The 22,095-nt window shown below is 48.7% G+C and overlaps 8 protein-coding genes across 8 annotated transcripts; 5 read left to right on the top strand and 3 right to left on the bottom strand.

The window, feature by feature from the left end:
• Positions 1–2,737: 2,737 nt before the first annotated feature.
• HD556DRAFT_1528330 (uncharacterized protein) lies at positions 2,738–5,266 on the bottom strand. Its single transcript, XM_041309379.1, has 8 exons — positions 5,078–5,266; positions 4,445–5,023; positions 4,280–4,399; positions 4,198–4,227; positions 4,105–4,134; positions 3,942–4,052; positions 3,463–3,892; positions 2,738–3,413 (listed from the first exon to the last, which is right to left on the bottom strand). The coding sequence occupies exons 1-8, from the start codon at positions 5,198–5,200 to the stop codon at positions 2,818–2,820; spliced, it is 2,019 nt and encodes a 672-aa protein (XP_041158480.1). The 5' UTR covers positions 5,201–5,266; the 3' UTR covers positions 2,738–2,817.
• A 159-nt stretch (positions 5,267–5,425) lies between these two features.
• HD556DRAFT_1485372 (uncharacterized protein) lies at positions 5,426–6,416 on the top strand (the record flags this gene model as incomplete). The annotated part of the gene is made up of 6 exons (XM_041308707.1): positions 5,426–5,522; positions 5,572–5,664; positions 5,725–5,850; positions 5,901–5,963; positions 6,014–6,124; positions 6,172–6,416. The coding sequence occupies 6 exons, from the start codon at positions 5,426–5,428 to the stop codon at positions 6,414–6,416; spliced, it is 735 nt and encodes a 244-aa protein (XP_041158479.1).
• Positions 6,417–7,550: 1,134 nt separating this feature from the next.
• HD556DRAFT_1485371 (uncharacterized protein) lies at positions 7,551–9,432 on the bottom strand (the record flags this gene model as incomplete). Its single annotated transcript, XM_041308706.1, has 5 exons — positions 7,551–8,284; positions 8,335–8,508; positions 8,564–8,667; positions 8,721–9,139; positions 9,205–9,432. The coding sequence occupies 5 exons, from the start codon at positions 9,430–9,432 to the stop codon at positions 7,551–7,553; spliced, it is 1,659 nt and encodes a 552-aa protein (XP_041158478.1).
• A 523-nt stretch (positions 9,433–9,955) lies between these two features.
• Positions 9,956–13,099, top strand: HD556DRAFT_1485368 (uncharacterized protein; the record flags this gene model as incomplete). Its single annotated transcript, XM_041308705.1, has 7 exons — positions 9,956–10,642; positions 10,699–10,853; positions 10,922–11,039; positions 11,076–11,239; positions 11,293–11,879; positions 11,932–12,768; positions 12,825–13,099. 7 exons carry the CDS (start codon positions 9,956–9,958, stop codon positions 13,097–13,099), a joined length of 2,823 nt encoding a protein of 940 aa, XP_041158477.1.
• A 152-nt stretch (positions 13,100–13,251) lies between these two features.
• On the top strand, positions 13,252–14,125 carry HD556DRAFT_635839 (uncharacterized protein). The gene is made up of 3 exons (XM_041311149.1): positions 13,252–13,486; positions 13,541–13,837; positions 13,885–14,125. Exons 1-3 carry the CDS (start codon positions 13,271–13,273, stop codon positions 14,083–14,085), a joined length of 714 nt encoding a protein of 237 aa, XP_041158476.1. The 5' UTR covers positions 13,252–13,270; the 3' UTR covers positions 14,086–14,125.
• A 2,023-nt stretch (positions 14,126–16,148) lies between these two features.
• HD556DRAFT_1215902 (uncharacterized protein) lies at positions 16,149–16,858 on the bottom strand (the record flags this gene model as incomplete). Its single annotated transcript, XM_041296681.1, has 3 exons — positions 16,149–16,385; positions 16,438–16,608; positions 16,664–16,858. Coding segments are annotated over 3 exons (603 nt in total), but the record flags the coding sequence as incomplete, so codon positions are not given.
• A 1,534-nt stretch (positions 16,859–18,392) lies between these two features.
• HD556DRAFT_1309773 (ribonuclease H-like domain-containing protein) lies at positions 18,393–19,173 on the top strand (the record flags this gene model as incomplete). The annotated part of the gene is made up of 5 exons (XM_041300327.1): positions 18,393–18,438; positions 18,488–18,576; positions 18,625–18,729; positions 18,780–18,987; positions 19,049–19,173. 5 exons carry the CDS (start codon positions 18,393–18,395, stop codon positions 19,171–19,173), a joined length of 573 nt encoding a protein of 190 aa, XP_041158474.1.
• Positions 19,174–21,315: 2,142 nt separating this feature from the next.
• HD556DRAFT_1445063 (uncharacterized protein) lies at positions 21,316–21,630 on the top strand (the record flags this gene model as incomplete). Its single annotated transcript, XM_041306877.1, has 2 exons — positions 21,316–21,531; positions 21,586–21,630. The coding sequence occupies 2 exons, from the start codon at positions 21,316–21,318 to the stop codon at positions 21,628–21,630; spliced, it is 261 nt and encodes an 86-aa protein (XP_041158473.1).
• Between the last annotated feature and the right edge of the window lie 465 nt (positions 21,631–22,095).

The raw sequence follows: 22,095 nt of genomic DNA, 5'->3' as shown, positions 1-22,095 counted from the left end.
AAGTAGTAACCGAAGTAAAAGAACTTCCCTCTATTTAAGAAGGGAGATAGCGCTATGCGGCGCTTCCGAGCGCGGTACTGAACCGAGTAACCATATCAACTCTAAATATAATCTAAAGTCTAAGATAGACTTTCTGTATGTAAGCGCGGGGATCGGACCGAGTGCACATCAATTCAGTGAAAGAGATAAGAATAACGCACCAGTAAATCAGTGAGGACATAGGACGGACAGACAGACAGGTAGGCGCGAGAAGACCTAAGGGGAGGCGCATGGACGCGCGGCGCGGAGGTGCGTGAGTGCGTATAAGGCGCGCGAACGAGGCGCGTACGTATGGCGCGCGCAGGAGCGCGTATGACTGATCCTTCGGATAAGAGCTGGAATATGTAAGGAATATGTGGTTTGTGGGGCCATATGTCCGGCATTGAGAGGCGCGAGTCTCTACATCTCCTGGGGACTTACATTCTGAGTGTCCCCACTCAGCGCTATAGCGCGGGATTTTGGACTTGGTGAGATGGTGATAGACAGGGTCATGTGATCGCGAGAGTAGGACCATTCCTTTGATGATCGCGAGCATTGCTGATCTAATTGATAGAGATCATTGATAAGAAGGTGGACGTGTTCTCACGATCTCTTGACTTCTCCCTTATCATTACCATCATGGCCCCCTTCACTGCCACTATGCTGAGCCCCTTCAGTGACAAATTCTGTATTATACGGGCCACCCGACCTACATAATATCCCATATGAGACGGGCCAGCGGATTATGGGCCCATGTTGTGTATATCCTCGATGATGACGGATGGGCCGGGACACATATTATTTCTGATGGAGACGGGTGGGCCCATGTATGCCAATGATATATATATCCTTGATGTTGACGGATGGGCCGGGGGAATATGATCATTGATGGAGATGGGTGGGCCCATCAGGGTAATATGTAGAGTAGGATATTATAGACAGCTGGGCTGAAGAGAGATGTAAGGCAAATATTGTTATATAGACGGGTGGGCCGACGGGGGTGTATTACATATATGGGTGGGCCGAGGTAGGGGAATATTACATAGATGGGTGGGCTGACGCGGGGTGTATTACATATACAGGTGGGCCGACATAAAAAGTATTACATATACGGGTGGGCCGAGGGTGTGATAAAATATTTATTACATAGACAGGTGGGCCGCGGTGGGGTATAATTATATAGACGGGTGGGCCGACGTAGTATGTATTATATAGACGGGTGGGCCAACATAGGATGTATTACATAGACGGGTGGGCCGACGTGGGGGATAATACATAGATGGGTGGGCTGACGTGGGGAAATTGTACATAGATGGGTACATATATGGGTGAGCCTGGATACGTATAAATGTCAAATTTTCAGTGCAAAACCCCAAACCGAGATTTACCAACCCCCGAAACCCGAAATTGTGGACTGCCGGGTGTCGGGTTTCGGGGTTTGGGGGTCCCGGAACTCGGAACTCGGTATGTGAGACAAAAATATATTTCATACACGGGTAAGTCAATGTGTCCGTCAATCAACTCGATTGTAAATTATATTTTATTGATCTCCACAAATATCCCAAGTTCCGAGTTCCGAGTTCCGGGACCCCCAAACCCCGAAACCCGAAACCCGGCAGTCCACAATTTCGAGGTTCGGGAGTTGGTAAAATGTGTATGGATAGATGAAAGGTTGATTTAAACATTTTTGAAAGATGTCCCATATGAAATGTTAAGTCCCGAATTTTGAACTCCGGGTTTTGGGACTCCGGGTGTCGGGACTTCGGGCTTCGGGACTCGGGACTCCAGAAAGCCGGAAATCGAAACTTGGGACTTGACATTTCATATGGGACATCTTTCAAAAATGTTTAAATCAACCTTTCATCTATCCATACACATTTTACCAACTCCCGAACCTCGAAATTGTGGACTGCCGGGTTTCGGGTTTTGGGGTTCGGGGGTCCCGGAACTCGGAACTCGGTATGTGAGACAAACATATATTTCATACACGGGTAAGTCAATGTGTTCGTCAATCAACTCGATTGTAAATTATATTTTATTGATCTCCCCAAATTTCCCAAGTTCCGAGTTCCGAGTTCCGGGACCCCCGAACCCCGAAACCCGGCAGTCCACAATTTCGGGGTTCGGGAGTTGGGTCCCGGCACTCGGAACTCGGTATGTGAGACAAGCAAAATATATTTCAAACACGGGTAAGTCAATGTGTCCGTCAATCACCCGAACCCCGAAATTGTGGACTGCCGGGTTTTGGGTTTTGGGGTTCAGGGGTCCCAGAACTCAGAACTCGGAACTTGGGAAATTTGGGGAGATCAATAAAATATAATTTACAATCGAGTTGATTGACGGACACATTGACTTACCCGTGTTTGAAATATATTTTGCTTGTCTCACATACCGAGTTCTGAGTTCCGGGACCCAACTCCCGAACCCCGAAATTGTTGACTGCCGGGGTTCGGGGGTCCCGGAACTCGGAACTCGGTATGAGACAACAAAAATATATTTCGGGGGTTGGAGGTTAGTAAAATGTTTATAGATATACGGAGGTTGATAGAAACATGTTTGAAAAATGTCGTTCGTCTCAAATGTCAAATCCTGAGTTCCGGGCTTTGGGACTCGGCACCCGGCACCCGGCACTCGGGGTTCGGCACTGAAAATTTGACATTCGGGTGTTAGGGTGTAGGGTGATATCTACCTCAATCTACAGTTTCGAGTTCTGGATATTGGGACTGATTATTGAATCATTCAATTGTGGCATAGGTAACATGCATTGAAAAAGATTTATGTACATCTATCACTGAGCAATTATGTAGCCATTGCAACCTCCTCACCAGGAAGATCAACCTTCCCCTCAACATCCATATCCTCATCAGAGGAATCATATTCTGGCAGGAGGTTACCTTGTTCATTAGGGACCACAATATCGCCGGAGGATTCTGGCAAGAGGTTGCCTGGTTCATCCGGGAGCACAATTTTGCCGGAGGATTGTGGACCCTCAGGCTGAACTTGGGTGGGCTCAACATTGAGACCTACCATAGCAGATCCATCCTCAACCATCAAGGGTGTGGGTTCCATGACTGACATGTCCAAATCAATGAGGTTGGAAAGTGTGGAGGGGAGGGGTGAAATGGATGGGGGGGGACCAGATTGATCAAGCAAGATTGTTGCATCGGCCGGTGTGTCCGGAAGTGAAAATGAAGGGTGCGGGTCGACCATCGTGCGCCGGAGGCTCTCATGGAGGTGTTGCAGGGTATCAATCTTAGCATCCTGCTCCTGCACCCGAGCCTCAAGAATAGCGATGCGAGCTGCACCATCCCAAATCGTGATTGCCATGGAATGGAGATCCGGCATGGGAACATCTAGTGCTGCACGAGGCACTGCGGAACTCGAAGACCGAACAGCTAAGTAAAAAGTAAGGTCAGCCGGTCATCAAAAGTGTTGGTGACCTACGAGCTGGCGCAGGTGCAGGGGCAGGTGCAGGTGCAGGTGCAGGTGCAGGTGCAGGTGCAGGTGCAGGTGCAGGTGCAGGTGTCTTCTTGGTAGTGATGGTCTTGCTGCGACCACGTGACTGCACCTGGGGTGTACTTGCAGCAGGGATGGCCGGAGTTCGGGACGGGCCACAAGATTGACTACGAGTCCGGGCCCTTGACCCGGAGGGAGACGGAGCAGTGGATGGAGCAGGGGCAGGTGTCTTGGAACGCGTCCGTCCCGTGGTAGACTTCCCTCGGGTCCGTTTGGGCGGGGATCCCAGAGATGCTGGGTTGCATTTGATCTTCTTGGTGGAGCAGCGGATGCAAGACAGGCAGGGGAGGCTGGACCTCTTGTCCAAACGAGTCGCACAGGGCCAATTCTCCTTGACGCAATAATGGCAGGGGTTGTTCTGTGGTATCCATTAGTAGATGGACTAGGGGAATTAATTGAGCACTCACTGGGCCGGGAATGGTGATATCAAATGTGGTAGTGGCCGGAGGGTCACCGTCCGAAGCGCTGGAAGTATCACCAGTGGACTCCTCAACTTCCGGATGACTGCCGGAGGTTGCCTGATAAATTGTAAGTACACATGTGAATTCCGGGCGAGCTTGTAAGACTTACCCGAGCCTCCGGACGACTGATGGGAGATTCCTAATGCGATGGGCATGAGTATGAATGATACATGCGAGTTCCGGACCTGTCCGGAAGACTCACCATGACCTCCAGACGCTTGCCGGCAGTCAGCTGTGGACACATGAGCATATATATGAGTTCCGGACGACTAAATCAGACTTACCGAAGCAGGCCCAAATGATTGCTTCTTGGGGGAACCAGGTGAACGAGGCAACTGGGGCTTCCTTACAACAATGGTGGAGAGCTGGGGAAGGACGACCTCCGGCACTCCACGCGAAATCGGCTACAACAAATTGAGAGCATGTCACAAATGAGCCAGAACACATACCTGAACAATTGGGTCTTCATCATCTTCCGACTCCACAAACGGCTTTGACTTGGGGAGTCCAGTTGACTTGACACGCTTGTGACCCTTCATCGCCGACTTCGTAGGTTGGGAGGAGTGTCCAGAAATCATGGGGGACTTCCTCTTGTTGCTCCCTCCGACTTCCGGCTCCAAGTCAACAGAAATGGCCTTACCTTTCCCTTTGTCCCGGAACTCGGAGGTCGTCTTGCCGGAAGGTCCGGCGACATTGCCGGCGACGACGGGAGGGGAGTGAATGACAGTGGCGGGGGAAGGGACAGGTGCGGGGGAAGGGACAGGTGGAGACGGAAGATTGACAGTCAGTGGGCCAGTGGAAGGATTAGAAACAACAGGGAGATCACAGGAATTGTCACCCAACGCCTCCCAGGCACGGACCTGCTTGCGCCAGGTGTGTCTAGCCACCCAGGGATCATCATGGCCAATGCTGTGCCAGTTGGGCAACACCTGGGGAGTCATGGAACGCACCCTCATCAGCTCCTTAGAACAGGAAGCCACAATGCCAGGGATGTAATCCCCTTTCTCATGCACCCGGATGATGTCAGCCTACCCGGATATTAGAAACATCAATGGTAAACTAATTTAATAAGTGCAACTTACCAACAGATTGGTGACCTGCCTTGCCAGAGCAATGTGGACGTGCCGGGCGCCGGCAATGACGCCCACAAGTTGAGCAGTGGATGCCTTGAGGTCGGCCAATGAAGATTGAACTGGAGTAGACATTTGGATTGAGTTGACAGATGTGAGAATGTTGAAAGCAGGGTGAAATCTGTTATCACTAGAATGAAGTTTCAAAGAAACAATACAATTGAAGGACAATGTTGAAAATCGTTGATTGTTTGTCTTTGTTTGGTCATGGTTCAACTTTCGGCAATCGCTGGCCATGTGTTGAACTTCGATGTTATCTGTTATCAATCAGTTCATCAGTTCATCAGCTCATCAGATATCATGAGCTCTCAACCTGGGGTCAGATTTCATGACCCTCCGGTCACTGAATCCACCTCAATGGATGTGGATGAGACCTCCCAGTCCCGGATGTCCCTTGGTATGTTTTGTTTCTGCTGATTTCAGTGAATTGATCTTACATGGTTTAGATCCATTAGATGATATATACCTTGGGCCGGATGATGAGTTAGACTCTGATTCTGGGTCATCCGGTGGTTTGGATTCGTTAAATGCGATTCCCGGTATGTTTCTCAATTCAAATGTACATATTCTCCATGTGCAAATCCATCACATACTTCCAGATCCATCATATCCGGCCCTGGCAGATGGACTGGCCCTGTACGATGACCCGGACTTGTATCTTGGTCCGGAGGATACCTTTATTTCGTCTGATGATGCTCTGGCTGTACCCGATTTTCCTATGGCTGGTGAGGTTATTCTTTTCATCTCATGTTCATTTTTCATGGCATTTCCCCAGTGAATGAATCGACTCCCGAACCTCATCCGGCCACTCCGGCTGTACCAGAGGCACCCATACCTTGTACGTGTATTCATATCATGTCATGTGTTCCATTCATGTTATCTCCCAAGCGAATTCAGAAACTCCCGAACGTCAATCGCCCGAGCCGGAACTCAACAATGCAGAACTGCGTGCCATGGTTCAGGAGTTCATGCCAATCGGATCTTATGATCAAGCTGAAAGTATGTATACAACAGTTTATTATTTATCTCTGCTAATGTTCTGCAAGTTCAAACAATTGTAGATCGCCTGGGTGATTACGAACAGAGTCATGGAAATCTTCCTGCCCCTACAGTAGCACAACTTCTTGAGGCTGACAGACCATTCAGGATGGCATGGGCTGAAACATGCGACAAACTGCGGAAAGCAGATGCGGACCTCCGGAGGATGCAACGGGTAAGGGAGTCAACCTCCGAAATGCTGAAGGTATTAGATACCCTCATTGAGTTCTTTGAGGACTCAAGTAACATGTAAATATCGATCAATGTCTGATAGTAGACATATTGCAGTATACTTTACCTACTCAGTACTTAGTCCTTCCTCGCTGCCCGGTGTTCTGTGCTCGGTACTCGGTGCTCGGTGCTCGGTGCCCGGTGATCGGGGTTCGGGGTTCAGTACTCGGGGTTCGGTGCAGTATACTTTGCCTGCTCAGTACTTAGTACTTGGTACTTGTATACTTTACCTACTCAGTACTTAGTCCTTGGTACTTGTATACTCCACCTACTCAGTCCTCGCTGCCTGGTGTTCTGTGCTCGGTACTCGGTACTCGGTACTCGGTACTCAGTGCCCGGTGATTGTTACGACTAGGATAGGTCGAGCTCTCCCTAGGCGGATTGCCTAATCTGATAGCGGGCTCGCTACTGGAGAGACGGGGATCTTCTCTCGAATGAGAGGTTCTGGGGTTCCACTAAAGGTAGCGTCGGCTTTCCTTTAGGTGCGGCTTAGACTGAGTGATTGGGATGATCACACAGAGGAAGTTCTGATGAAAACCTAGTAGAATCAAGTAGGGAATATACATGATTCTGTCTGCTCTATATACTGTCGTCCGTGTGCACAGACCAATACTTTGTATGGTAGGTAAGTATAAGTGTGTCTATACAAGGGCATCTTATCTGATGCCATGCGGGCGATTATCTGTACATGAGGCGTTGCACGCCTCTTCTATCAGTCCTCAAGGCTAAACATGCCTTGTAGTTTAACTGCGCATGCTGCGGCATGCGGCTTCTCTTCTGACCATGAGGCAGAGCTTCCTCATGATCCGGGTCGAGGACCATCTAGGTCCATCCAGATGTTGCCTAGGCTGGTCTAGGTCATCTAACGGCATCCAGGCCGTTCTAGGCGTCTCTATGAGTCTCCGTTGAGTCGGTAAGTCTTTCCAAGACGGTATATATGGCGGGATAGGGGCTAAGGTCATGGTGACCTCTGTAGGAGGGGTTCTCGGTTACATGTTATTGTAACAGTGATCGGGGTTCGGGGTTCGGAACTCGGGGTTCGGTACTCGGGCCTTGGTACTGGAGATTTGGGATTTAAGATTAGGTCGTTAGTACTTTGACATATACACAATAGCACATATGACATTACACATGACGGCAGGAAGATATATCTACATTAAGTGCGTCCCCATGCTCTGGTTACTCTAGGTGTACTGTCTACTGGCATTTGCAACTTACTCCGGGTCGTCCTCGTGGATGGTTCAACTGTGACTTTCTTGCCCCGCCCCCTTTTCTGTGCCGGCGGCGTGATACTCTCTTCCATTTCAACATCCTCTCTAACTTCTCTGGTCGCGTCTTCAGTTAACCCAGCAAGGAGGTCGCCCATTCTTGATGTCAGTAATGCACCTTTTTTGGCCGGCTTGGCCCGGCGAGGCTTTGGAATTGCACGTGGGACTGCCGTCCCTTTTGGTGTAGGACCTCCTGTCCTGGGTTTCTTCAGCGGATGTCTCCCGTCAGCCAGGTCATCATCCACATCATCCTCTGTATGATTAGTGGCACTCTCCTTATCACTCTCAGCTTCTGTCGACGAATCCCGAGGCCCTCGGATGGTAACCCTCTGCTGCTTTCTCACTATACTAGTCTGAGGAGAGGGCGACTTGCCAGATATGACAGATGGTACCATGTCCCCATCTTTGTTCTTCCATGCTTTGAACAGAAATGTGGGACCTTCTCCTGTTTCCTGCCGAGCATGCCAGAAATGGAGCAAGGCAGTCGTGTCCCAATTTTGCAGCTTTGAAGGCTCCTTCAAGTCAACATCTGCCGGAAGATACGTCCGGGCCAAGAAGTCATCCTGACTTTGTACAATGGCACTCCATGGTACAACCGCCTTGTCCTTCCCGGAACATATCCCTGTGTCCATGCATTGAACAATTTGTCAGATGATGCGACGAGAAACTCACGATAGTGCGATGTAAGAAAGGCCCTCACTATGGCCTTCTTCTCCTCAAGTTTCGTGTCGGTGATGTCGGGAAGGAGTGGCATACCCTCCCCGTCCATTTCGAGTTCGAAAGCTGGTTTTCGAATTCTTTTTCGACCTCCCTTGACCTGACGTCCTCCATCCCGTGCCCCGGCACCTATCATCTTGATGCTCAACATGTTCAATCTGGTATACATGGTTCAAACACTCACCGAACTGTTCCTGCGCGTACTCCTGCCACACTGGCTCAATGTCCTCCCAGTCCTTCGTCTTCATGAAGCTGTGCCCGTCTCCTAAGGCCTCGTTATCATCATGCCTGCATGAATATTTTGAGATGAAAGATCCGTGTCAATGGGTAAATGTACTCACATCCCGAACAGCACCTCTCCCTTTTCATTCTTCCAAGCCGACATCACAAAAACTCTCATCCCACATTGCCTCCACATCTCGTTCGAAAAGTGCTCCATATATGCCGGACCCTTCTTACGGGCGACTTGTGCTTGTATCTCCGGAGGCGGACAGTTGTTGGACCACTCTTCCGCTGTTTCTTTCGCCTTCTCCAACTCGTCGTCGTCCAATTCAGCCATGACTCTCTTCACCGCCGCCTGATAATGTTTGAACATACCAGGATCTCCGGGCTTTACCCCCGACTCGTCCTCAATCCTCTTCAGCACCTCTTCACGTTTCTGCTGGTAGACCACCATCCTGGGCGTCCATTTCCTCCCATACTTGATGGTGTCCTTCCTTTCCTTCTTTTTCTTGTTGTTGAACAACCAAGTCTTGTACACCTAAGATTTGATGAAAAAATGTGATGTTGAAAATTTAGTTTTTCAACGCAACAAAGGAGCATCACCTGCTTCCTCTTTTTCCATTGTTTTTGGTCCACCTTAGGAGCAAACAACCTGGCCGCCCTTGCTATGGCAGTGAAAATCCCCCTCTTCTCACTCCTTTTGGCGGCAGTCCACTCAGGAAGGTAGTTCTTCAACTCCAAAATCTCCTTGTCTGTGAGCTTCTGAGACTGTGGTTGACGCGCCCTGTGTCTTCCGGAAGTCGTGTTGGTGGAATGACCTGTTCTTGCCATAGTGAATCAGAATGCAGAACGGGCTGAGGATTTGCAAGGTAGAAGTATCAATGAATTGTGCGAAGTTGAACTTCGAGCAAAGCCTAATAATCTGTTAATCGGCCCATATTTGACAAGAATCCATTAATGGAAATGAATTTGTAATGAGCCAACAGGACTGCACAGCATCATATTGCAATAACAATTCATTACACCTGAGCTGATGCCTTGCTTGCAACATTAGTAAACAAGATGAAGATAGGTAGATGCACCCCAGTGCAAAAATCTCACAGGGTGGAAGCAAGGGGCAGCAAAGGTAGGAAGACTTGGGTCAAGGTCCCACTTGCAAGCACGAGGCGACATGCCTACAGATCCATGCCTAACTCTCCCCCAGAATCACCAACAATTCAGCCTGTTGAGGCACCACCTCCTTGGGAAGACTTTCCTGACAATACTTATGAGCAGGACCAAGGCTCCTTTGAGCCTTTGCAACTCCCAAAAACCATGGCAAGTTCATGTACAATGTTGGAGTGTCATTCAAACTATGGCTAAGCATTCGAAAATACAGAGTCAAAATGACTACCTCAGGCAATGGCTGCCAAGGCAGGAATCATATCTACATCACCTCCTTGATCGAGAAGCTCCACCAGAAGACAGGAGATGCATCATCTGCGAACAGGATGGGGTGTACAAATGTCAAGATTGTCTTGGCGAGCCACTCTATTGCACGGGCTGTTGCAGGAGTCAACATCGTAGCAATCCTTTCCACTGGATCAGTCAATGGAATGGGCGATTCTTCGAGCGGAGTTGTCTCGCTCATGTGGGACTCATTATACACCTTGGCCATGATGGCAAACAATGTCCGGAGGTCACTGATCGGTGGAATTTGTTTGAAGAAGATAAACCTGAAGACCTGCTCGAGCCTGAAGATCTGCCATTTGTGTCCGGACCCGAGTTCCAGCCAAAGGAAAACACCATGGTCATTGTAGACAAGTCCGGAGTTCATCGCCTGGAGATTCGATGTTGTGAATGTCCGAATGCCATGAGTCCGGACATTCAAATGTTTCGACATGGATTTTTCCCTGCATCTTTCAACAGGCCAAAGACTGTGTTCACCTTCAGAGTGCTCAATGATTTTCTACTGGACAGCCTTGAATGCGGCACCTCGGCGATGAACTATTACAGCAAGCTCCGGCGAATGACCTCCAGCATGTTTCCACACCTTGTTCCGGTAATGCCTTACCCTCTTCATCTACTGGACATCATATTGACAAAGCACATTGCAAGGACCGATACAGAGAGCTCATGAGGGTCGCTCGACAGTGGAGGCAGTTGAAGACAATGAAATGGCATGGCTTTGGCCATCGTTCTGATAACCCGAGCACAGGAGAACTCGCATTATTTTGCCCGGCGTGTCCTCAGCCAGGGATTAATGTGCTGTTGTCAGAGGATGAATCGCTTAATGAGTGAGTCCTATTCTCAACCAATGTGGCCTCCATAATAATACTAGCGATCCAAGCTGGAAATACACCTGGTCATTTGTAATGGACGGAAATTTCAAAGCCGAACATCTGCATCCCATTAAGCCATTCGATGAAGTTTGGCTATCCGATGGGCTTGGATTCATGGTAGGAAAGGACCGGTATAAAATGCATCTGGCATAGGCTGCTGACACGGTGGAAAAATCAAGCTGCAACAACCACCGGGCAGTAAATCAAGCTAATGCTGCTCGGCACAAGCTGGAGTCCACCGGTATCGGGGGAGTTGCCTGTGCCAGACACGGTTGCTTTGTCCCTCACTCCATGGTGGATTTTCAGAAAGGCGAAAGGCAAGCCACATCCACCATTCCTCATTCACGAGTTAACCATGGGTCACTTGCAGACAAATGAACATGGACTACGCCCTTTGCGAGGCTTCCCGGCACAACATGGAAGGCATCACCAGGGCTGTCACCTTCTATGATATTAATTGTCAATACAACAAACACTTTCGGGTTCGGGTGGATCGAAGTCGATTTCTAGACATGGCACCACAACTAACCATCATTCCTGGAATTGGGTTGTGGCACATTCATGGCCATCAGGACAGCTGCTATGTCCGATATGCTTCTAACTTTATTGAAGGCATTGGTCGGATTGATGGAGAGATCATGGAGACGCTATGGGCACAGCTCAATCTGATTTCCCCTGCTGCTCGGGGAATGTCATCTCCGCACCGAAAGGAATGCCTTGATTATCAGATGAATGACTCCAATTTCTGCAAGATGATTTGCATGAAAAGGACTCTATGCCGGAAATACAAGCTGGCGAGGAATGGCATCTCGGAAAGTGGAAAGGCATTCGACAGACTCGATGAAGCAGCACCCTCACATTTGAAGACAGAATGGTTAGCCAGGGAGAGGATAGCTCAGTCAAGCAGATTGAATGATCCTGCGGTGATGGATGAATATGAGATCAATATAAAAAAGGGTACGTTGAGTTCCATTGTCTCCATCGAGGTCTGAATTAATATTGCACTCAGCACCAAGCAAAAAGGAGATTGAGCTTAGATTATTAGAGGAGGGTAACGCCCGGAATGCAGCACCCTCTCGCAGATCTGTGGCGACGTGGATATCAACAGGGTTAGCAATTGAAGAGGCTCAGATTGCATTGCTCATAGAGGTCCGAAGGATCGGAAGAAGATCCACTGAGACACAGAGATTAGACATTGCCCGTCAACGCGATCGGCTCCAAGGCCAGATAGATGGATTTGCTCGGTCTGCTCTAACACATCTCGGGGAGGGATTTGATGCAGATGATGAACCTGAGGACTTGAACGTAGACATTCTAGATGATCTCGATGATGACCCGGCGGATTTCACAGAGACATCTCATACATGGACAAACTCTCCCGAGCTCACTGTAATCCCGTTGCCATCAAACCTGGGTGTTGATAGATGCAGACGATGCATGGCAGAGAATCTGATTCCCCTGGAGATGTCTCTTCGTGAAGGGCAGGCCAATGATGCCCTTCACAATCTCCGCATTTACCTTTGCAACAAGGCCATCCTGTTCCGAACAACCGTTCGGCAGGCCAAATCCCAGGCCCTGAAAACTCGAGCTTGGTCCCAGGTGACGTCGGTGCAGCAGGCAGTCTCCCTCCATGCCAGCATATATACAAAGACCAGGAAGCAAATGATGAAACTTGAGCCGGGGCAAGACCAGCTTCAGAAATACAAACCCCTGCTTCGCGAGCAACTCAAAATCAGCACTGCAGTGGGTGACCCAAATGCCCGAGGTCAACGAAATGAATCTTTGGCTTGGTTTTGGTCTGTTGAAGTCGACCTCGGGGGTCCCGATCAATCGTGGAATGAGGAATGTGAGTTCCTGCTTGCATGTCATATCCCACGGTTACCTGACTGGACCCATCCCAAGTTTACCGAGTCCATTGGCTGCGGGCAAAGGCACTACGAGATCGATGGAGGGAAGAAATGATATTGGTCAAATTGGAGATGGATTGGACATGTAAGTTCTTTTTGTGGAAAGCAACCCAATGGGGCGACCACATGCAGGAATCATTGGAGAAACACCTTCCGGGTCATGGATGCTATGCCGGAAGGCAATCGCGAATGTATTCATTGCTCGCACAGGATGCGCAGGCAGCTTTTCAAGACCTACAAAACGTGTTGATAGAGGCTGGAGATGAATGAACATTGTTTTCTCATGAAGTCCCTTTTTCCACATACATAATTGAGGCCCGGGAATTGTCCGGGTCAGCCCATGTCGGAGTTTGAATTTCGTATCCATCCATCAGTGATTCTTATCTTCACATCTTCACCATCTTTCACTTGCATTGCCAGCACCATAGTCCTGTATTAGCCATGCCTGCAACTCCTGCATCCACTTCTGGCACTCTGAATGCCGGAAGCCATTACCGACCCCTGAAGCTGAGCCTTGGAACTATTTCCTGCACATTGGCAATGGCTGGATCGCGGGTCCGTGCATGCATCTCTCAATATCAGACGGAAGCTGCCAACAATGGTCTATCTTCTGACCGGATAAAGTATTTTAAAGCCGGGCTGCAATGGGAGATGAATGTATGTTACCACTGCCCTGATGACTTTGTTGGTCAATGCTAAAAATTTGAGCAGACTTTTGTCACACCACTCCTGCAGTACTCAGCTTCACAGAATATCGTGTCGGTTCTTCCGGTCCCTGTCGCTTATATCCTTAAGTTGTATCCCATGCTAACCTGGAACACGGTTCCGGATGACGTCTTTTCATTCCACCTCCTTTCATTTGATGATGAGGCAATTGCAGGACATCCGTCCCGGATTGTGTTTGCATATACATGTCCATGGTGGATGGGAAACACCACAATCCCGGATCAACCATGGCAGTGGGATGAAATAATGGCTTCCTGCGTCTCTCACTACCAGTATTGGGCGGTAAGATGTTAGCTGAATTGCCTTGATTGATGACTTATCTGTTCTAGCTTAATGTTGAGGATGATGCTTTGGTTCTTCCAGAGAAGTTGAGAAACACTTCGACTCCACCACTTATGGGACTGAGGTGGATTAAAGAACGCATGGAAGCATTGATGGAGGAGCAAGATGAGGGCATCAAAGCCAAGATGGCAGAGGTGAAGATGTACACTGACATGTTAGAGAAATTGAGGAAAGGCAAAGGAGTGTAGTCCCATTCAGTGTTCATTGTATACAAGATGTAAAATATTCTATGCATTCAAAAATCTTGCATCCGAGTCCCGGAAGCCCAGGTCCCGAGTCCCGAATTTCGGAGTTCGGGGTTCGGCGACCCGGAGCTCGGCAACTGTGTTGGGTGTCAGGGTATGCGGAGCATTGGAGATAGCATGTGTCAGTATTTTGCGTTTCATGGTTCATGTTTGGCTGACACATGTGATCTCCAATGTTCAGGATACCCTGACACCCAACACAGTTGCCGAGCTCCGGGTCGCCGAACCCCGAACTCCGAAATTCGGGACTCGGGTTTCGGGACTCGGGACTCGGAGTTCGTGACCTGGGACTCGACAGTGTTCTGAATACCGAGTCCCTGACGCCTGATTCCATAATCACGAAAGATGAACCATGAAACGCAGAATACTGACACATGCGATCTCCAATGCTCTGGATACCCTGACACCCAACACAGTTGCCGAGCTCCGAGTCCCGAGTCCCGAAACCCGAGTCCTGAGTCCCGAATTTCGGAGTTCGGGGTTCGGTGACCCGGAGCTCGGCAACTGTGTTGGGTGTCAGGGTATCCGGAGCATTGGAGATCGCATGTGTCAGTATTCTGCGTTTCATGGTTCATCTTTCGTGATTATGGAATCGGGCGTCAGGGACTCGGTATTCAGAACACTGTCGAGTCCCAGGTCACGAGCTCCGAGTCCCGAGTCCCAAAACCCAGGTCCCGAGTCCCAAATTTCGGAGTTCGGGGTTCGGCGACCCGGAGCTCGGCAACTGTGTTGGGTGTCAGGGTATGCGGAGCATTGGAGATAGCATGTGTCACTATTTTGCGTTTCATGGTTCATGTTTGGCTGACACATGCGATCTCCAATGCTCCGGATACCCTGACACCCAACACAGTTGCCGAGCTCCGGGTCACCGAACCCCGAACTCCGAAATTCGGGACTCAGGACTCGGGTTTCGGGACTCGGGACTCGGAGCTCGGCAACTGTGTTGGGTGTCAGGGTATCCAGAGCATTGGAGATCGCATGTGTCAGTATTCTGCGTTTCATGGTTCATCTTTCGTGATTATGGAATCAGGCGTCAGGGACTCGGTATTCAGAACACTGTCGAGTCCCAGGTCACGAACTCCGAGTCCCGAGTCCCGAAACCCGAGTCCCGAATTTCGGAGTTCGGGGTTCGGCGACCCGGAGCTCGGCAACTGTGTTGGGTGTCAGGGTATCCTGAACATTGGAGATCACATGTGTCAGCCAAACATGAACCATGAAACGCAAAATACTGACACATGCTATCTCCAATGCTCCGCATACCCTGACACCCAACACAGTTGCCGAGCTCCGGGTCGCCGAACCCCGAACTCCGAAATTCGGGACTCGGGACCTGGGCTTCCGGGACTCGGTATTCAGAACAGTGTCGAGTCCCGAGTTCACAATGTCGGGGTTCAGGGTTTTGTCAAATGTGTACAGCAATAACAAATGTTAATTCGAGCATATTTATACATCTTCCCCCAGTCTCAAATATCAAGTGCTGAGGTCCGGGTGTCGGGACTCAGTACCCCGGCACTCGGGACTCCCATATGTCAAGTCCCGAGTTCCGATTATCGAATACCGAGGCTCGCATCCAAATTATTCAGTCCCATATATCACTTCGCAAATGCTCACAATTGAGTATTGAGGTCCAGATAACTATTGGTACATGGTATTCATTTGTTGGAATGTATATAGGTCACAATGCATGCTCTTTGTTTGATCTTTCACACACTGTATGGACCATCCACACTAGCCCATCCACATGATGGAACACCAGCGTAAATGTGAACAGAATCCCTCATATACCATGCCCAAGCAATCCGATCCCCTTCCACATCATAAACTCCATGTCTCACAATCCTTCCGGAAAACGCAATCATACAGCCGGAATTGTACTTGAACTCCAGCTGAAGGCTTGGCATTGTCATCCGAGCATTAGAATAGTTCCCCACGGTGGTGAGAATGTCGAAGCATTCAGCAATGGACAAATGGTCTCGATGATTTGGGGTTTCCCGATTGGAAATGATGGAGAGGGTGTTAAACACCGATGCCCAGTACTGCAGGGCCTCCGGCATCTGTGGCAGATCCTTGCTTACTGCTATATGTCCGAGGTTTGACAAGGTTCGCAACCCTGCCCAGTACTGCTCAGGATGCATGACTCTGAGTGCCGCGGACGCGATGGCTGCTGGCCTTGAAATGGCTTTGAGGATATTCTCGCAGGAAGGTCCCTTCAATGATGCAGATACCTCCGGATCGGACACATTCTTTGGGATTGGTGAGTATGACTGCCGGAATCACCATCTCATCAGATCCTACCTCGTGTCCCTGTTGAAACCATGCCGGAGATAAATTGATGCATCCGGGAGTTGCCCCAACATCTTCCGAGCCCCGGTTGAACCACTTTTGATTAGTTCGCCAATTGCCATCAGCCCTTACACTTTTTTCGAGGCTTGGAGCGAGCAAATTGGTGGCTTCCCTGATTTCCTTCTGTAGGTTCCATTTGATATTCAATATCCATTGAGTAACAATGTATATTACACACCTGGGTGGTGTCGGTCAGGGCGTCTGGGAGGTACCATGCAATGATGGCACCGGATGCATCGAGAATTGTGGCAGGTTCGTCGACCAACCTTTTGCCTTCATGGCCAGGAGGACACCTCTCAAGCAACCTAGCCTCTCTCTGTTCATTATGCCCGGTGTCCTTCGGGGAGATCAATTTGCTATATCTTGCAATATCCACCTGCATCTGAACTGTCATGCAGGAATTTGAATGATAAAACGAATTTTCCGAATCTGCAGGAAGACCCACTGGGATTTTTATATGCCTTTATGAGTACATCAGCCAAGCGATCGCACGCCATCACCAGATCAGTGTCTAGGTTGGGGGAAGGTATGACTGGGCCTCCTCCAGTCTTCTCTGCCTTGAATTTCTGTTCGGTATATTCCCCTGCTTCATAAGTCACAGTCAGGGCCCAAGTGCGCCAGATGTTTATACTATCAGGAGTGGAAGGGGAAGAACCGTTCATGCTGGATGTTAATCTTGGGAAATCAGACACTGAATGCTGAATGTCCGGACTTTGGTGTTAAAGGGGGTGGAGATAGAGAGGATCAGATAAGGGAGCCTGAGATAATTTTGGCTGTCAAAGATGTATTATTATCCATTGCTCAATGAAATACTACCTGATTGGAAGTGTGCTGGTCATCAGATATTCATTTGTCGACTCCCGGGTCCCGGAACTCGGAAGTCGGTACGGTTGACCCAAATTTGGGTGGTCGGAACTTGGCTTCTTGTAGGGCAACACAAGCCTCGCACCCCGGATTCCAAATTCTGCAAGACAACCTGTGCACCATCAAAGGCCATGTCAGGAGATCACCTGCTGCTCCGGGAACTCGGTAACTTTGATTTATTACCTCCTCTGAGTACGGTTGACTCACATTTTGGTGGTCGGAACTTGGCTTCTCGTAGGGCAACACAAGCTTCGCACCCCGGATTCCACATTCTGCCAGACAACCTACGCACCATCAAAGGCCATGTCAAGAGAGCACCTGCTGCTCTCTTCAGAAACATCTCAACTTCGGTTGGCCATTTAACACGGAAAGTATTAACTAAATTATGTGTTGAGTTCCGGGTCCCGGAACTCGGAACTCGGTACAGTTGACTCAAATTCTGGTGGTCAGAACTTGGCTTCTCGTAGGGCAACACAAGCTTCGCACCCCGGATTCCACATTCTGCAAGACAACCTGTGCACCATCAAAGGCCATGTCAGGAGATTACCTGCTGCTCCGGGAACTTGGTAACTTTGATTTATTACCTCCTCTGATTTGGTTGATGTACAACTACCTCAGCTCCATCATGTCTACAATTATGATACACATGGGCCCACCCATCTATATTTTATACCACCCTCGGCCCACCCGTCTAATACAACATCCCATACAACACCCTCGGCCCACCCGTCTAATTAATATGCGTCTGGGCCCACCCGTCTAATACAATATTTTATAATACCCTTGGCCCACCCGTCTAATTTAATATGTGTCTGGGCCCACCCGTGAATGTGATAACAAGTACCTACCCATCTATCCCATACACATCTACCTTAATACACCCATCTGCATAATATCCAACTACCTCGGCCCACCCGTCTACCTAATATTCATGTACATCGGCCCACTCATCTACTCTATATATTCCCTGCATGGGCCCACCCGTCGCCATCGGGAATAATTTGCCTCCCGGCCCATCCGTCATAGTCGAGGATATTTTTATCATGGGCCCATGGTCCGCTGGCCCGTATCATACGGGATATTATGCACGTCCGTTCCCTCGTATTATACGAAGATAGGTCACTGTAATATGTGATAGTGCTCCCGGTTGTTGAACTGCTGTGCGATGAGCCCACACGTTGGGACTTGACCTACATCATTCTTAATCGCTTAAGAACACTTCGGCAGGTAAGGCCTCATTTCATAATCCTTGGCATCAGCTAAACAGCAGCCCAGGCTGTTGACGACTTCCTTGATGATAATGATCAAAGGGCTATATTCCATCTGAAGTTAGAGCCAGTGGAATGGCAAATTTTGCAAGATCTTGAGGTGGTCCTAGAGGTCGGCCTTAATTTGTCCAAAATTGAGATATACTTACCATTTTATATTAGGCACCGCATGCCATTCAGCAAAGCATGTCTAGCGAAAGCACGCCTGTGCTAAGTTGTACCATTCCAGCTTTCGAAAGGTTGGTCAAAAAGTGGAAGGACTTGGCACAGCGCTTTGCGCACTTGGCACCTTTTGTCGCCATTGGTTTAACTTGGACTGATAAATACCATGACCGGATGAACCACACAGGAGCATATGGAGTCGCCATGTGTCAGTCCCACGCATTTCTTTTATTCAAGGCTGATTCTCATGTGTGTTTGTGTTTGTACAGTCGTTGATCCTGCGATTCGTATGTCTTGGATGAATGATAATTGGGACATGGTCCGAGTCAACAAGGCCAGGGATTATATTCTCGAACTGGTGCGTTTATTTACCCTCATAAAAGTGCAACTTTGATCTGATATGCTGTAGATGCGGAAGAAAAGAGCAAGAGATACCTCTGACTCCGCACTCTCTCTACCCTTGGAACAGTCAGATCACCAGGCACGCGCTGCTGCAACACTAGGCTCAATGATCTATGGACTTTCTGACATAGATATGCTGCCGCATAATGAGGGTGGCACCCAAACAGTAGAACAGGAATTTAGCTCTTACAGCACGGCTGTCCGCAGCCCACGGGGAACAAATTTACTTGCATTTTGGATGGTAAGAGTTCTATGTCTCCATTACATTTTGCTAATCATGATGTGTCGACTAGACTGCACAGCCCATATTTCTGACCATCTATTCAATCGCAATGGACTATCTCCCCATCCAGGCCTCCGCTGTTCCCTGCGAACACATTTTTTCATCCAGCAGTGAGACATACACAAAGAGAAGAAATCACATCAGCCCACCTCTGATGGAGGCCTTACAAATGGTCAAGTTTTCGCTGAAGAAAGAGCGACTCAACTTCACTGAAGGTTGGCAAGCCTCGCAGAAGGACATGGAGTATGACTTGATGTGCGCCCTAAGCTCGGGTGATTCTTCGATGTTTGGCTCTGGTGATCTTTTGACCTCTTTCACTCCCGAGACTCCTGAATATGAGGCCCTTCTCAGAATCATCGCAGAGCAAGAATGTGATGATGTTCCAGATGTTCCTGCTGTTGTATGATCATAATTTTCACTCAATTCTTGCTCATGTTTGCTTCTTGTCTACTACTACCCATACTTGTCCTAGTGTCTTGCTCCTCCTCGCTCTGTTTTTCTAGACTAGCTTTAATTGTTGACTCGTTTTTCCTCGTGATTCTTGAAAATGTCTTTCTAACTGTGCAACCAACATTCAGCACCTCTCTACTTTGGCGTGTTGAGTCTCCAACAAATCTATTGATTATATTTACAAGATCCAAGCAGTTATCAAGTCAGCTGTATGTCAGCGCCTTGTTGATCTACTCATGCACAGTTCAACCTCCATGCAAACACCCGCTCTTTGTTCAATTGGCAACATTGTTACTGGAGATGATCTTCAGACTCAGGTCGTTATCGCGTCTGGGGCTTTACCCGCTCTTCTTTAGCTGCTATCTTCCCCAAAAGAGGGTATCAGGAAAGAAGCATGCTGGGCGATCTCCAACATCACTGTTGGGTCACCTCCCCAAATTCAGGCAGTCATTGATGCCAACATCATTCCTCCACTCATCAACATCCTTTCCAATGCCGACTTCAAAACACGGAAGGAGGCCTGCTGGGCAATTTCGAACGCAATGTCTGGCGGTCTTCACAAATCAGCGCAGATCCACTATCTCATCTCACAAGGTTGTATCAAGCCACTCCGTGACCTGCTCACTATGATGGATAATGTCATATCCCACGTTCCGGGTCCGGACCTATCACACTCATCATTTCCGGATTTCCGGATCCGGCCAACTTCTATGTATTGTCCGGATCTGACCCGCGTCTAACTTCCGTGCCTTATCCCTTTGGTATTTCCTCTATCAGTTAGTACGCTTTATTTTCCGTCCCTTATTCATTTCCGTCTTCATTTTACTAAGTTCCGATAGACTAGTGATAGTCGTCCCATATGTTTTCTCCATAGCTTTACATAGCCTCGCACTGCACTTACTGTTCTCCGTTATGTCCTCAGTAGTATATAAACCCTGTACAGTCTCTGTAGTTTCCTCAGTTCGAATATCATCTTAGACTCTGCTCATTCTCTCCTCCGTCCGACTTGAGTTTCTCTCTCGTCAACCTCCGCTCATCTTAGGATTGATTCCTATAGACTCGTCACCTCCGCCTCTACCTTTGGTAGTCCTCCGCTGTTTCCTTTCTAGTTCGGACTTCGTCCGGATTAGTCTTATCTCTTGTTCCCGAACGTCCTCCGGAATTCCCGCACATCGGACATCGGACTCCGGACATCGCCCAACGCCCTCCGGACATCGTCCAGTAACCTTCAGACATCGTTCGACAGCCTTCAGAAGTTAGGGGCACGTACTCGGGTAAGGGGCGCAGCGCACGAGCTGAAGCCAAGCCCTTTGGATCCGACCCTTGAGCACGTTCTTAACAGATAACAAGATCATTTAAGTTGCCCTTGATGGTCTCGATAACATTCTGAAGGTCAGCGAGATGGACAAACAGGCTGGAGGTCCCAGATTCATCAACCAATATGCTCTATATGTCGAAGAGGCGGGCAGTATGATCACCATCCACAACCTCCAATCACACGACAACCTAGAGATATATAAGAATGCATTCAATATCATGGACAAGTACTTCCCAGATGAGGAGGAAGTGGATGCAGCAATTAGCACACCTAGCCTTGATGCTACTGGTACATTTGCTGTGAGTTCGCTGATATTGTCCTTTTTCATGTACTAATTATCTGCACATTTCCAGGATGTCACTGCTCCTCAAGGAGGCTTTAGTTTCAGTCAGCAGTAAACTGTTGATCTTGTTGATTCACCTATCTCTTCCACTGTGTGCTACTCTCACTTATATCTTGCACCAACCATTATCGCTCAACTCCCCATTCTGTTTGCAATCTGTGATCTCTCCTTACCCTTTATGCTTGTGCGGTATGTTACATGTAACACGTCTAACGGATGCAAATTCCTTTATGACAACAATATATGTCAGAGCACGAGAAAATGATTCAGTGTAGTAGCTGATAATGCTTATTATTGGTAACCTGTACTACCCAATGATGTCTGTTATGCGATACATGAAATTTACAACATTGATCTGAATGCTGATACCAACATGTCTCGCCCGTCTTGCTTTGTGCCACCACAAACTGTACCATCATGGCTTCTCAAATCCTCCCGCTAGGCGAGTACAAAAGACAACAAAATTATTGATCACTTTCCTGACAGCTGTCGCAGAGCTGAAAAAAATGCTGTGGGAAAC

The sequence above is a fragment of the Suillus plorans genome (assembly GCF_016647745.1).
Source record: "Suillus plorans strain S12 chromosome Unknown HD556scaffold_41, whole genome shotgun sequence".
NCBI classification, from domain to species: Eukaryota; Fungi; Basidiomycota; class Agaricomycetes; order Boletales; family Suillaceae; genus Suillus; species Suillus plorans.
The sequence above is the reverse complement of the archived record's forward strand: the minus strand, read 5'-3'. Positions and strand labels throughout refer to the sequence as shown.